The sequence below is a fragment of the Prionailurus bengalensis genome, chromosome A2 (assembly GCF_016509475.1).
Source record: "Prionailurus bengalensis isolate Pbe53 chromosome A2, Fcat_Pben_1.1_paternal_pri, whole genome shotgun sequence".
Classification (NCBI taxonomy): domain Eukaryota; kingdom Metazoa; phylum Chordata; class Mammalia; order Carnivora; family Felidae; genus Prionailurus; species Prionailurus bengalensis.
This window is the reverse complement of record NC_057348.1, coordinates 20,352,544-20,367,355: the sequence shown is the minus strand read 5'-3', so window position 1 is coordinate 20,367,355 and position 14,812 is coordinate 20,352,544. Positions and strand designations below refer to the sequence as shown.

Genomic DNA, 14,812 nt, shown 5'->3' with positions numbered 1-14,812 from the left:
CCAGGGACAGCTAGAAATGTTCTTCCTTTAATAAAAAATTCCCAAACACACTTTGAAGTCCTAGAGTAAACCAGCAACAGAACAAAGTGAACCCCCCAGGGGGCGCTGTAGAGCCAGCATCGGCAGGAGAGCTCCAGGCTTCACACCTGACATTGTCAGGAGCCTGCCTAAAAAATAAATTACAAAAAGGCTGCAGGGAAGACGCAAGTGGAATGCTTTCCCCACAGGTGCAGCAGGGGGCGGGCAGACTACAAATCAGTCCGTGAACCGGCTGCCTTGGGGGCATATTTAGGCATCAGTTCATTAATCTTCCGGATGTAGTCAGACTTCTCCGCACAGCCTTTGCACGTCTCCCCCCAGTCGTCCAGGATCTTCTTGAGTTCTTTAACCCGGAGCTTCTTCAGGTCCACTGTGCTCAGGTCAATCTGCTTGTCTGGAGGAGAGAGTAGGGAGAGCTCGTGGGAGCGGCCACGGACCCTCATAGTCCTGGGATGGGTCACCCCAGCACAGCCTCCCATCCGCTAAAACAAGCAGTCCTACTGGTCTGAGAGGGACAGACGTTTCCAGACACCTGCAGGTGTGTGTCTGTGCCCACTGCCCTGAACTGGGGTAACTGGCCTGGGCCCTTTCACCTGAAGGCTGGTCTCACGCTGGCAGCATCCACCCAGACATGCAGTATTGCCAAGGACAGGGATGGGGGCTACATGGTTCTTACAGGAGAAACCTTACAGGAGAAATGTGGTTCCCACTCCAAGTGCCTTAAAAAATAGTCACAGTAGAGGTCAAGTCACTGTAGAATGACAGCTCCACAGTGACAGAGCAGAGAGACCCCCTAGCTCCAATTTCCCAACACAGGCCCTGGTCAAGAGCTTACTCTCTCCACAACCACTTGTGACCACAGAGAGACCTTGAGCCAACAGCCTGTCAGGTCACGGTCAGAAGACTGGGCATCCTTGACACAAGTGGACAAACACAGGCCCTTGGACACTCAAGTCACAGTAAAATATGCTGGTGCTGCTTAAACTTTACAGACAAGGACAACTATTCCTGGTCCTGTTTCTGAGGCCTGCTTTTCCCCACCAGTGATGTCGGCAAGAGAGATGCTGTAGCAGCTGGAACTCCTGGCCTGCCTGTCCGCACACAGCATTTCTCTTCAAAATGAGGAAGATTGCTGGGCCTTCAGAGCTTATGGCCAGGAAAGGTCAGGCCACATCCCTTCTCTGCTCAAAATCCCATGTTCCCAACTTGACTCAGATTAAAGATCTGAAGCCAAATCTTCACCAATCTGCAAGGCCCTCTGTGCCCTGTCTACCCGCCATGCCTCTGGCTGCCTCTGCACTGCCTGTTTGCTCAGCCTGGAATGTTCTTCCTTTAGCTGTTCCCCTTGGCTAATCCACCGCCTACCTCCAAAGTATGTTGAATGTCACCTCCTCAGTGAGCCCTATTCAGACCTCCACCCATGAGGCCAGATCCACCCTGCTCCTCACTTAGCACAGTCTACCCGGCTATAAAACTCACGAGGCTCTTGTTTCTCACCTGCCTCTCCCAGCTACAAAGTTGACTCCTAATGCCTGAGCTCAGAGGGTCCGTGTCTGTTAAATAAGGTTTAGCCACACTCACCATACTTTAGCTCACAGATCTGGCTGTCCTTCTTTTTGAGCTTCTCACAGACCTTCTCCACAGGGATGTGGTGGGCCAGGGGCTTCGACACCTCGTTGATGATCTTAGTGGCAGCGTCATCTGTGGCCCCAATGTAGTAGCACTGCAGCAAGAAAGGACAATGACCTTCAGGAGGTTTCCCTTGAAAGCCTTCTCCTCCACAACACACTGATATCTCAAAACATCTCTTTGCCAGGACCCCCTTTCCTCACGCCCTCTCTGTACCAGCGGTCAGATTCAGTCAGCGTAAACCCTGGGCTCTTAATACATGCTCAGTCCCAGAGCTGACAACCTCCAAATAAGTTTAAGAGTCGCCAGGATTCAGACTTTTATTTATTTTTTTTAAAAAAAAATTTTTTTTTCAATGTTTATTTATTTTTTGGGACAGAGAGAAACAGAGCATGAACGGGTAGGGGCAGAGAGAGAGGGAGACACAGAATCGGAAACAGGCTCCAGGCTCTGAGCCATCAGCCCAGAGCCTGATGCGGGGCTTGAACTCACGGACCGCGAGATCGTGACCTGGCTGAAGTCGGACGCTTAACCGACTGCGCCACCCAGGCGCCCCCAGGATTCAGACTTTTAAAAAAAAAGACACACAGGGGCGCCTGGGTGGCTCAGTCGGTTAAGCGTCTGACTTCGGCTCAGGTCAAGGTCTCACAGTTCGTGAGTTCGAGCCGCGCATCTGGCTCTGTGCTGACAGCTTAGAGCCTGGGGCCTGCTTCCAATTCTGTGTCTCCCTCTCTCTCTGCTCCTCCCCCGTTCATGCTCTCTCTCTCCTTCAAAAATACATAAAAACATTTAAAAAATTAAAAAATAAATAAATAAAAATAAAAAAAGACAAACCAGCGATTGCCAGGGAAATTAAAGCTACAAAAATCATCATTTCATTAGGGCTCTTGTCCCAATTCAGCACTGGCGTACCCTGTGCCCACTTTGTTATCTTGTGTCCTTGCACGTGGCCTCTGAACACTCACATGGTTGTTCCCTCTTCCTGGGATGCTCTTCCCTCCTGCCTTGCAATGACAACTCTTCCTCAGAGAGATTCTTGACTATTTTGCCTAAATCAGCATCTCCCCTCTCTGCCAAAGCACCGTGGTCTATTTTCTGCTGGACACTCATCCCACTGCTGTCATTTGTTTGCCTGTCATTTCTCCCCACTGATACTCCCAGTGCCCAGCACCCAGTACGTGCTCATTCAATACTAACAGGGTAACAAAACCTCACAACTGCAGAATTCATGAAAACACTGGAGACTGGAGTCCCACACTAGCATACTAACAGAACAGTTAACCTCCTGAACAGGCTAGTGGGCAGGGCCAGCCAGGGAGGGTAACCAGCTACTCACCAACCGATTCTCTTTGCCTCTTGCTTCCCGGCAGAATTTTATAAGCTCTTTTTCAACAGAGGATGGTGAGAATGTGACATCTCGATCTTTGAGGTCCTGATAAAATCTTCCCAGATAAGAGATACAGACTGGAAAAGAGAGGGAAGGGAGATGCTCAGCAATCACCAAGGTGCACCCCAATCCACCAGGAGGGAACTCCGTCATCAATTTAAATAGCAGACAAGGTGAGAGATGAGTTTTTCCATCACCGGGTTTTCTCAGGTGCCCACGGGTGGGCAGAACCCACCTCCGGGTTGCTGGGGTCCCTTGGTACACCTAGGGCACATGGGGAACGAGCATCACCCAGTGACCCACACATGGCTCCTCCCTGCTCCTTCCATAAAGTTTAAGCCGAGATTGAACACGTGTCCTTGGGATGGACTCACTGTGACCTCAGAAGAGGCCAAACCGGAGGGCGAAGACAAAAATCCAAATGCTTCTCATTTCCAAATACAACATCGAACCCGAGGTGCGGCTTCGCAGGCCCACCGGCCCCAGAATGGTGCCCATGGCCGGCCCTGGGGACTCCCGACCTGGGCCAGGGAGAGCCTCTGCCCAGTGATGGGAAAGGAAAGAAACTCCGGCGTTATCTCAATTTCAAGCCAAGTTTTCTGCACGATCTAGTCCCAACTTTTTCTTGTTGGACCAGTTTCCTAGGCCCAGGAACTGTTTTCTAGGCCGGCGTCCGCCCCTCTTCGGGCGGACCCCGCTGGGACGGCCGCCGCCCCCGCTGGGACGGCCGCCGCCCCCGCCCGTTCCAGCCCCGGCCTCTCGGCCGTTCGGTGGTCTGGGTGGGTTCAGAGCCGCCGCCAGGCCGGCCTCGGTGCGCGGACCCCGGCCCCGCCGCACCTTCGCAGTCGCCTGGCCGCAGAGCCCGGCCGCCCGGCAACACGCTCAGAGCCAGCGCCACCGCCAGCCCCTGCGTGGCCCACATCCTCCTCCTCCTCCACCGCCGCCGCCGCCGCTGCCGGACTGAACCGCGCCCGCCGTGAGGAGCTGCCTCCGGGTCCCGGCCGCGCGCCGTAGTTCCCCATTGGCGGGCGGACCCCGCGCCCTCCCACACGCCGCACTCTCATTGGTCCACGCGCCCGGGAGCCCAGACGGGCCGCTCCACGCTGCCCTTTCTTATTGGCTGGTAGCTTCGCCCGCCCTTGGCCCTAGACAGTTGTCGGCCGCTGATTGAACCAGGGGGGCCGGCAGGAAGCGGCCGCGAAGGCGGCGGAAGGGGTCCGGGCCGCCATCTTGAGTAGGGGCAGCAGCTGTGACAGAGGCGGGGCGCCGCGGACTGGTGTGGGGTTCGGCTTCAGCTTTGCGCCAGACTTGTCCCGAGTAGTCCGTGCTCTGGGACCTACGTCTGCCCGAAAAACCCCTCCCCGCCCCGGGGCCCCAAGGGCAGGCAGGGAGAGCAGACCGCTGCAGGCCAGGTTTCGGGGAGGTTCTTTTCTTTTTTTCAAACGATACCGTGGGCGGAGGATCCAGGCTTCGGGAACGTCTGCGGAAGCTCTTGCGCCCGCGAGGCTGAATGTCCGCATCAGGCCGGAACCCGTCCTGTAGGAGCTAACTGGACGCCGGCCGGGGTGGACAGAAGCTGGGCTGGAGGATTTCTCATTGGAAGGGCCCCCTCCGAGCGGCCGTCCTAGGCCTCGGGGAGCGCCTGGCCTCCTTAGGTGCTGTGGCTGTACGATCCGAGCCGGCCCGCCTCAGCGGGGAGCTAAAGGACTGGCCCGCCGCCTCCGGCTTTCCCACCGAGCCTCAGGATCCCTGGCTGCCGGGGGCGCCTCCTGGGTGGGGGCCCGCGAGTCAGCCGACGAGCACTTGAGGGGGTTTCCTCTTTGGCTGCCCTCCCTTCCAAGTGCAGGGCTTGGCTGGCTGGCTGAAGGCAGGGCGTGGAAAAGGCTGGCTCCGTGCTGAGAGGTTTCTATGGGGCTAAAGGGCTTGGAGCCCAGCGACAAGGGATGGAGAGGGGCACTTGGGCTGCTCCCATTCAGTGAATTCAGTGGGTCAGTATCAGGTATTCATCTTTAATTCACATCACAGCAGTCAAAGGAGTGGGGAAAGGGGGAGAATCAAGTGGCAGATATTTACATCTAAAATTCACATTACTTGTTGGATTTAGAACATGCTACCACAATATATACAGTAAAATACCTTTTGGGACACTAGTACAAATTGTTTTTCCTCTTAACTGCTTTCTGGTACAGGTATAAGATAATTTTTAAACCACTTTTTTAAACATAAATACACAAAAAAAATGGTTAGAAGTTTTCTTATTTTAAATAAGCACAGAATGCCAGAGGTTAAAAACACATTTATAGGGCTGAATACCAATTGGACATCACACTCTATACATTTTTTGCTCAAATTCCTGTACAAATACACAGCATTCAAATAGGTATTTACAAATAAGCTTGAACGAATGAAAATCAGTATTTCACAATCTTTTCAGAGGATTCTCATTTCTGGCCTCCCACTTCCCCTCAGACTGGCCGTTCTCCAACAAAAGTGTTTTGGATTATGTCCTTTCATCCAGTTAGGGAAAATGGAAAGGGAAGACAAACCTAGCTTACCTTACATAAAAAAGCAAGGCCAAACGAACCCACAACCCACACTGCCCTCCCTACCCTCCTGTGCTACAAGGTGGAGAAGGTTGATGTTCTTATGTGATGACTGCCTTGTCCAGGGATTGAGGTTCAGAAGTGCCCTAAAATCTAAAGATGCCCTTCTACCTAAAATTCAAATCCAGAGCTAGCCCCCAACTCTCTAACACTTGTGAACACCACATACTCTACGCCTGCCCTCTGAGGTCAGGGTTGCCATGACTCACCCACTCTACCTAGAGCTATCCTTATAATTATCAGAAACGACCCACACTGGTGGGAGACACCCCCAGATGCCCTGAAGGTAATGTGGCCCTCCATCTACCCAATTGGTTACTTGCTGGCATTTCCTGTTCAATAAGCTGGCATTTGTTTACAAGAAAAGACCACCTTGGCTGGCCTTGTCTGTTTGGAAAGGTGGGCTGTGGGGGAAAGGATGGACATCTAGGGCCCAGGGCCTGGCCAGAAGAGGAACTAGGGGAGAACACATCTGCTCAATAAGGAGAAGGCAGCCTTGTGACCATCAAAGTTGTGAACTTATGCAAATGAAAAAAAAATTTTTGTAGACTTTTTTTTTTAAGTAACTTAGAAGCACCCTGGTAAAATACTATTACCACCCCACCTTATCCCCCCCCCCCCAATAATAAACCAAGAGAAAAATCTGTGCCCTGACCTGAAAAAGTTTCCTATAAAGATACCATTGCGCTCTGCCCAAAAGACTGGGAAGGCTGGAGAAACTGCCCTCCTGCCCACCCTGAACCCTGAGTGGTGGTCCCCGTGGGCTTGGAGGGGGGGGGGGGCGGTGAGCTACAGTTGGCCACTTGAGAGAGGATAATTCAACCTGTGTGGCTCTCTGCTTCCAAAGGAGGGGCTTCCTCCCACCCTCTTTACCTAGAAGCTTGCTGAACCTTACCACGAGTCCTCAGGGCTGGAAGCCTGGCTGGGCAGCCAGCCCCACTGCTCAGAGGTAGTGCTGAAAATCCCTGATTCAGGAACTGGATGACAGGCATTCTGGCCACTTCTGAAAGAGGATTTCTGGCCCCTGCCACACCCCAGCCTCGCTCTATACCAGCTTGTCTCTCAACACTTGGCCTCCTGGGCCATGGGGAAGAAGGTTGCTAGGGCCTCTGGCTCCACACCCCCACACAAGCGCCAGGGGGCAGAGGGTGGGAGATAACCTGTGCAGATCCATTCATCAAGGGGGCTCCTGCAGGGCATGAGGTGTATGGAGAATGTAAGGGAGCAAATGGTCAAATAAAAGCGATGGAAAAATCCAAGGTAGAGTGAGAGACAGGGCTGGCCCATGGAAGCTTGGCAGTGTGCCCTGGGCATGCAGTTAGGCCAGGTCACATGCCTGAGCTGGCAGGTTGGCTCAAGCAGCCCCTCAGTCTCGCACTCCTGGATGGAAGAGTGGGCAGGTGGGTAGGCATTTGTGCAAAACGGCTTGTAGCTCTCTTGTCCACCTGTGACATGTAGTCCACGTGGTCCTTGCGATCCCTGAATACAACCATGAGTTCTTCTGTCCACACAGCAACAGAAGAAGTCCCTAGTGCAATTTCCATTCTTCTGTGCATCTCTGCCCTGGAGGGAGGGCCTGGAGCTCCTACCCCTGGGCCCTGCAAAGCTGCAAAGCAATTCTCTCTGTGCAATATCTCCATATAGCTCCACGTGGTCTGGAACTGCAGGAGGAAGAAAGCATCTACTGCACAAAGGAAAGAAAGGAAAACCCATAGAATGGAAACGTAGAAAATGAAATAAAAAGAGAAGCCACAACCCTTCATGCTGCTGCGGCCTCTGTACATGGCAACACACAAGTTCACGGCAGTAGAACGTAGACTCGGGGTGGTTCTCTCCTGAGTGCCAGGCCTCTCTGGCTCCCTGGCGAGGGGACTTGCTTTTCAGACCTGGAGTGGATGGGCAAGCTGCTCACAGAGGGCGGCGTCCCAGCCGCCTCCTTGCCCCTCACTGTTCCCCTCGGCCGTGTTCCCAGGCCATGCGGGCCTGCTCTTCCTTGGCGCTCCCTGGGGGCAGCGAGGCCTTGCGGTGCAGGCCCCGAGGCCTGTCAGCATCTTCACGTAGCAGCACGCCTTCATCGTGCTCCAGGGCTGGCAGGCGGGTGTGGTAGGGCTTGGGTGGCAGCGCAGGTGGGTCCATGGGGTCCTGAGGGATGACACACCCCGGTGCTGAGTGGCTTCGGCATGGCTGGGCCTTGATGGAGTCCAGAACGGCGGACTCAGAGAGGCTGTAGTGGACAGGGAGGTAGGGTGGCTCAAGATCTTCATCTGCATTCCAGGCCTGGCTCGGCATGGAGTCCATGGTGTCAGTTCGAGGTGGGACCTCTGAGGAGTGCCCAAAGTTACTCTCGCTCAGGGAGGACACGCCGCTGCTGGCACTGCCAGACAGTGTAGAGTTGCTGCCGTCCAGACCTGACTGGGGGCTTGTGGGGGAGGCTGGGATAGGGTGGAGAGGAGACTGCAAAGGAAAGGGTGGGCATATTAGAATCCCTTTCTCCAGACAGGTGGGCTGGCCCACTAGGTGAAGAGAGGACCAAGTACCCGCACATATTGGCTACACATTTGTTTCTTCAGCAGCTGCCTCCCAGCAAGCCAGTGGAACCCCAGAATCAGCTACATTTCTGTGGACAAAAATGGCCCTGGCCTGACTGGTAGGCATTTATATCCCATGTGGCTCGGGGGTGCTGACAGAAGGGCTGGGTGGGCAGGCCAGTGCAGAGAGCAGGAAGAACCCCAGGGGACATGGGCCAGATGAATGCATTCTGTTGCTAAAATCTGTGACAGAGTCTGTCTTTTCCAACATGCAGAAAAGGAGTTTTCATAAGGCTTTGCTGCCTCCTGTTTCTTGCTTTTGACTGGCCTCTAGTGTAAAATGCTCTCTGATCTACCATGGAAATGTTTTTTCACTTCTTGAACTATAGTGCATCGATACCTAGTGGTGTCAGCAGGGAGCCCCCAAGCCCCTCACTGCCCCTTGCTGACACATTCAGGGTACTCGTGTGTTGCTGTCCCCAGGACCCTCTGACCTCCCTGTCCCCATCGCATTGATTGCAGGACACATGGGTCATCTGCATCACAAGTGTGGCTCTGGCCACCCCCAGCTTCTGCCAGGCTGGTTGCTCTGGGACAGAGGAGCACGGAAGGGCTGTGGTTCTTTTTGTAGACCCAGGAAATTCCAGAGCAGACAAGAAGATTCCTTTCACACTTTTGTGGGGTTGTTGCTTCAATACATTACCTTGCGCAGAGTCCGGGCAGGCAGGGCCGGGGGGGTGTCACCCAGGGGGTGGTGGAAGGCGTCAAAGTGTAGGGAGTAATGACCTGCAAAGGGAATAGAACAAGAGCCTTAGCTGGGGCTTTCTTAGGCTGTGTGCTGGCACATCTTCCAACTGCATGGCTGTGGGAAGAGTCTCCTGGGCACCCCTCAGCATTGAAGGTCACAGAAAAACCTCTTTTTTCACTGAAGTTCTCCAAAACAGGCTGCTGGAGTAAAAGGCGCCTGTGCCACACAGAAGGTCAAGAAGGTCAAGTACGGCCGAGCCCATGGAACGGTGGGCCACAGGCAGTTGTAGCTCTCCGACAGGCTGGTGAGGAGCCGGCCAGCACAGTCTGTTCCATTGTCTTCAGCCCCCCTGGTTGGGAAGGCCTTCCTGAGCTCACCTGCTGTACCTGGAAACCTCACGACCCCAAAGCCCAGCAGGCTTCTTCCTGTGGTGGGGATATTTCTTCCTTGGCTGAGTCAGCCCAGAGAACGGCCCATCTTCTTAGTCTCGAGGGCTGCTACCCTCGCCTCTGAGTCGAGTCTGAAACCAGGGGCTATCTGGGGGACCCGCTGGAGGTCTTCTTACCATGCAGCAGGCTTCGGGGAGGCACTGGGGGGGCCAGGATGCGCCCCATGTGGGCAGACAGGAAGGGCTGGGCCTCTCGGGCTCCGCTATCCAGGCTCCAGCTGCTGGGGGCTGCTGGCACTGCTGAAGGGTGGAAACAGATGGCATGAAGGGAGGTTACTTCTGAGCCATCCTCAGGGAGAAGCCCATCTTACAGCCTATGGCTTCTCCAGGTGTGCACTGTGTAGCCAGCACATGTGTGAGTGGCATGCCAGCCCCCCAAAAACACTGGCCACGTGAGACACTGTGGCCCATGGGGGAGAGTGACCAAGGACAGAAGCTGCTTAAGAGGATAGCAGCAGAGTGGACTGACGTCTGAAGAGTACTCAGGGTGAGGCAAGCTGAGAGTGCAGCAAGGAGTGAACATCTGCAGCCTCCGGGATTTGTCAGAAGAGGACAGAGAACAGAAGTGAGCAGAGCAGAGTGGAACGGGCTGATGGGACAGAATGCAGACAGAATGCAGGCCACAGAGCTCCTCACCATAGCCAAGTCAGGGCTCTCCAACTGCCCTGGCCTAACAGGAAAAGCAGGGAGCACAGGGGGCGGGAGGCACAGACTGCCCCATCCTAGAGCTAGTGCACAGCCAGGGTGTGGGCAGGAGTTGCCCCCCAAAAGGCCTCTGGTAACATACAAGCTGTTCCCACCCTACTGCTTCTCTGCCTACTGACTGGATTCGGGATGCACAAAGGGTTTTCAGGCAAGGACTGGTGTGCCTGCTGGAGGGAAGAGTATACAGCCCAAGAGTTGTGGCTCAGGTCTGGTTCCACCCGTGGCTTCCCAAGAAAAGGGAGGGCTGTGGGAATGAGGGTGCTTTTAGGCTTGCAGAGAGGCCCAGTTCCTGGCATCCACATGCTATGGATGCAGGGTAGAGCGGGCCTTGGACAAAGGGAAACAGAGTGTCCATCTATGCCAAGGAAGGAGGCCAGCACCAGAATACTGGTCCGTTCACACCTCTCCCCCAGCCACAGCTGAGGTGAGCAACTTTGCAGGAGAGGAGAGGAAAGGAAGAATGGCTGGATCTTGGGCTAGAAGGTGCCACTCTGCAGAAACAGCAGAGGACATATAAATACTGTTGGCCAACTCCTGGAGACCAAATACCACTGACAACAAATGTGTCTTTTCTCTAATGGAGCTAGGCAAACATAATCTCCCTTTTGGGCTATCAGCAGCAGGGAAGCAGCTCACAATTCAGAGACCTAGCCCCTAGCTTTGTTCTGAGGCAGTTATAACTCAAGTGTGCCCGAAGAGGCTGGGGTTTGTGCTCTTCCAGCGCCAGGTACTGAGTGGGAAATGCTAGCGCCTAAAGGAATAGAGAGGTTCTGGAAAGGAAGGAGCTGGGGTCTAGCCTTCAAGGAGGATGTGGCCAGGAGGGGCTGGGCCCATGTGGTCCAGGGATAAGATAGTTATGCCCTTCTCCTTCCTTCCCATTAGTGAGGAACTCAAGGGCTTGCAGTAGAACACAAGGTAGAACTCTACTACTTGAACAGCCTCAGTTCTAAGGACTGCTCAGTCTCATGGGATGGCTGATGGCAGGTGGCTGGTGGGAGGGCGTGGCAGTGATTGGGTGGGCAGGCACTCGGCTGTTGCCTAAAGGGAGGAAAGAATTCTGAATCTGATGAGCACCAGGTGGATTCCACCAGAAGGCCTCCTTGGAGAGCCTGAGGCAACCGAAGAACAAGATAGGCCCATTCTCACACAGACTCTCCTCAAGATGGGGCATGAGCTTCTAGGTCCTCATCACTGAAACTTGCTCTCTCCAAAGAGAAAAGTTCTAAAAAAAAAAAAGCCCCCAAATTTCAGGAATTAAGAAGCTTGGAGGTGGGTCTGGGCAGCTTCCCCAAAGGGGTCCTGGCAGCCCAAGCTCTCACTGCAGGGCCACAGATATTCACCCACAAGAACCCACAGGAACTTGCGGGCAGTGAGGTTATGGGGCAAAAAAGCTGGCAGGCTGCAGGGCTTTTCAAAGGGTGCCTGCCTGAGCCACTCCAGTGATCCAGAACCATCTAGTTCACCCTATAGACTGATGTTGGTGAGCAATGAGGCCCATGGACCTCTGCCATGTGATACAAATGCACTGGGGCTAGTGGAAAGTCTAAGATGGAGTGACTTATCCTGGGAGAAGGGGGCAATCCCTACTGTGGCCTGGCCATTTCTTGCTCTGTCTCTGTGAACGGAGGCCCAGCACTGGCCTGAGAGTCACTGCCTTGCAAAGAGAGATGACAAGTGAGAAGCAGAGTCCTTGTGGGACTCAGGATCCTGATGACAAGAGAATGGTGATAAGTATGTATAGCTTCTGCCCTGGAGGATCCAGGAAGAGACTTAGGGAGCCACTACTCTGGCCTGTGTGTTTCCACTAGGCAAATGTCTTATTTGCTGCCCACAAAACACTGGCACTGTGGCATGGACATGCTTGCTGTGGCCTCAGCCTCTTTCCTTCCCACACTTGGGGATGGGCATGTCCAGCTTCTTGCTGCAGCCTGGTCTGAGGCCTGGTGTTCTTCTTTGTCCGGTTGGCATAGGGTCCTGGTCTGGCCACCAGCACCCACTTGAGCTCTGAGCTCTTCTGTGCTCTTGGCTAGTTTTCAGATGGCCCCACATCTCAGGTGAAGAAACGATACTGTGAATTTTGGCCCCTGAAGCCAAAATGGCACTCTATTTTGTGGGAATAGGTGCAAGGTCCAGGTAAGCCGCATGTTTCTGGGATGTGCAGGCTTGAGGCTAGGAAGTCATCTTCGGCGGGAATCTCCATATCCTTTGTGGTTGAGCACCTGGTACCTATGCCTACCAGCCACTGAGGTTGTGGACCCAGTGTCTGGTCTCCTTAAAGAAGACACAGAGGCATGTCCTCTGTGGTGAGCAAGGGAGGAACAATGACAGTGGGGACAGTAGACAGCACTTGGTGAGGAGGTGCAATGAGAACATGATGACAGCTTTGGAGGTACAGGTTCTGATGGGACAGCAACTTGTATTCCTGGGGACTGAATTTGCCCTAAGCTCCACCAGATGAAGGAGAGGGAGGGGAAACTACAGGGAGAGGGGCTGATACGGGGGCAGGTTCTGGGTGGCAGGTGGTCTAGCATAATCCTCATATAGGTATTGCTTTGTGTTAAAATTAAGTCAGATCTCCATGTGTGAGGCTTTGGGCCAGGGTCATGTAGGGTCCAAGTCTGGTTCTTCCATTAGCTTGTTGCAGCGGGACACAGGGTAAAACTCCACTATCCAAACATCCCCTGTTCTAAGGACTGCCCGGGTTCATGCCCAAGTTGATGGGCTTGCAATCCCTGCTAATAAGATAGACTCATAGCAGGTGGCCACTTGCTGGCCAGAGTGGCTGCAGGAGGACTCAACTCAGAGTACCTAGGGCTTCCTTGGAGAGGACTGTCTCTGGGAAATTCACTTTGCCATGGTCTGTCCTTCCCATTCTTCTAGGAGCTTGCTCAGCCACAGGCCTATTCTGAGCAATAAGGAGAGGTCCCTGAGGGCCCAAGTTGAGAGTGACCAAAGGGGCCATCAGGCCTGCCGAATCCTGGAGCTGGTTGGGAGAAGCCCAACAGTCTGAACACAGCAGCCTGAGTTTCCATAAAGGTGGGCTCAGGGCAGGTAGCAGCTGGGGCCTCTCTGAAGGTGGGCCCTTGGGAGAGAGATACATAAACTAACAGGATCCAAACTTAGCATCAAACCAGACATGGGTTAAACAGTGAGCACAGGAGTTGGTCAGGACTCTGGACACACAGACAGGCCTGGGTGTTGGAGTGTGGCACGGCCTTGGCCAGTTGGTGCTCAGGGACAAGAGTCAGACACTCAGGATGGGGACAGACATGGGGGAAGGCCACCTGGAAAGGGGAACAATACCTTTTTCAGCCACAGACAGATTGGGATCACTGCAGGGTTTGCAGGATCCGACCACTTGCTGGAACAGGGCCCGCTGGAAATTTGGCAGCTGAGGGGGGAGAAAAATATCAAAGATGGTGAAAACAACCAGGTACACCTCAGGAGGCAGAGCTATGGGCCCAGGAGCCAGATCATATTAAGAGAAGACAGGGAAATCAAAGCAGTGGTACCGATCATGCTCAGCCATAGGAAGACTGTCCCTCGCTATCTGGCTCTGAGTGCTGCCATGTCAACATTGGAGGCACCTCCCTACAATGCCTGGCTGGGCTCCAAGCTGTCTTGTACATGGCCAAGAAAAAGGACATAGGCACCTGAGGGTATCTAACTGTATCCCTCTGTCCTGACAGGGAGACCCATTGGCAGAAAGGACTGAGACACCCCTCTACCCCTCAGCACTGGCAGGCTTGGCCTCCTGGAGATCCTTGCACAAGCCCAAGTTAGCAATGTGGATAAGGCAAAGGGCAGCACTCAAGCCTAGAAAGTCATGGACAGGACTCACTGTTCTGATGGGCAGCTGCCAAGCAGGCCTGCTCCCTCTACCTGGCAGGGCTGATCAGGCACAAGGAAGTACAGCTGAGGTAACAGTTGCTTGGAGGTGATTTTCATGGACTCTGATAGAAGGGCAGGCAGATTGGGCACAGGAAGGAGTTAATCCCCACATCTCTTTGTTCAAGGCCCCCAGGTAGGACATCCAGAGAGCTGTGCAAATGGTGGAGAGAGTAGCCTCAAGAGGCAATGAGGGGCTTCAGGTAGATGGATGGATGAAAGAGGCAGAGTCTGTCTCAGTGAGGATGCCCTTCACACACACAGGGAGGAAGACCATCCTCCAGACCCATGTCCACCACTGCCTTCTCAGGATAAGAAAGAATGAGGTTCCTCTGCTAGACTGTTTATGGATAAGGAGTCCAGGAAGCTGTACAAGCAATGGGTTGGCAAGAAGGACAGCCACACAAGCAACTGTGGCTCTAACCCGCCAGCATTCTTCCTACAGGTCCACTCCATCTGGATTGCTGATCCTCAGAGCCACTGCAGTCCTGTCCAGAGTGGGCACCCAGCAGCCTTCTGAGGGTCTTATGGCAGAATGAAGGAGGCACACAGGGCAATATAGAAAGCCTAGCAGATGCAATGAGGGCAGCCCAGGCCGCCATACTTGCAGCAGAGGGCAGTCTGGGTCCACTACCTGTCCGTTCTCCAGGATGGCTGCTGGATACATGGCACTGCTTGGGCGGTCCCGGTGTGTGGGCAGCAGCAACATCATTTCCCGGGCGTGGCGGTACTTATCTGGCAGAGAGGGAGAGCCTGTAACCAAGTGAGAACAATCACGCACAGATGACAAGCCACAGATGGAAGGCCCAGCGGGCAAGCATCCTTGGGGCCAGGGAA

The 14,812-nt window shown here is 54.1% G+C and overlaps 2 protein-coding genes across 14 annotated transcripts in view; both read right to left on the bottom strand.

The window, feature by feature from the left end:
* Nucleotides 1-5: 5 nt before the first annotated feature.
* Nucleotides 6-4,575, bottom strand: MANF (mesencephalic astrocyte derived neurotrophic factor). Its single transcript, XM_043585937.1, has 5 exons — nucleotides 4,207-4,575; nucleotides 3,893-4,112; nucleotides 3,005-3,132; nucleotides 1,621-1,762; nucleotides 6-433 (listed from the first exon to the last, which is right to left on the bottom strand). The coding sequence occupies exons 1-5, from the start codon at nucleotides 4,573-4,575 to the stop codon at nucleotides 249-251; spliced, it is 1,044 nt and encodes a 347-aa protein (XP_043441872.1). The 3' UTR covers nucleotides 6-248.
* Nucleotides 4,576-5,050: 475 nt separating this feature from the next.
* DOCK3 (dedicator of cytokinesis 3) overlaps nucleotides 5,051-14,812 on the bottom strand; it is a 598,286-nt gene continuing 588,524 nt past the window's right edge. For 8 of the 13 annotated variants that reach the window (XM_043587437.1, XM_043587443.1, XM_043587440.1 and 5 more), the window contains 5 exons: nucleotides 14,610-14,728; nucleotides 13,391-13,478; nucleotides 9,500-9,622; nucleotides 8,890-8,972; nucleotides 5,051-8,112 (listed from right to left, as the gene is read on the bottom strand). In XM_043587437.1, coding sequence (XP_043443372.1) covers nucleotides 7,603-8,112; nucleotides 8,890-8,972; nucleotides 9,500-9,622; nucleotides 13,391-13,478; nucleotides 14,610-14,728 — 923 coding nt within the window. In that variant the 3' untranslated portion in view covers nucleotides 5,051-7,602. The remainder of the gene's footprint in view (nucleotides 8,113-8,889; nucleotides 8,973-9,499; nucleotides 9,623-13,390; nucleotides 13,479-14,609; nucleotides 14,729-14,812) is intronic. The other 5 variants (XM_043587439.1, XM_043587444.1, XM_043587445.1 and 2 more) reach the window with 3 other exon arrangements.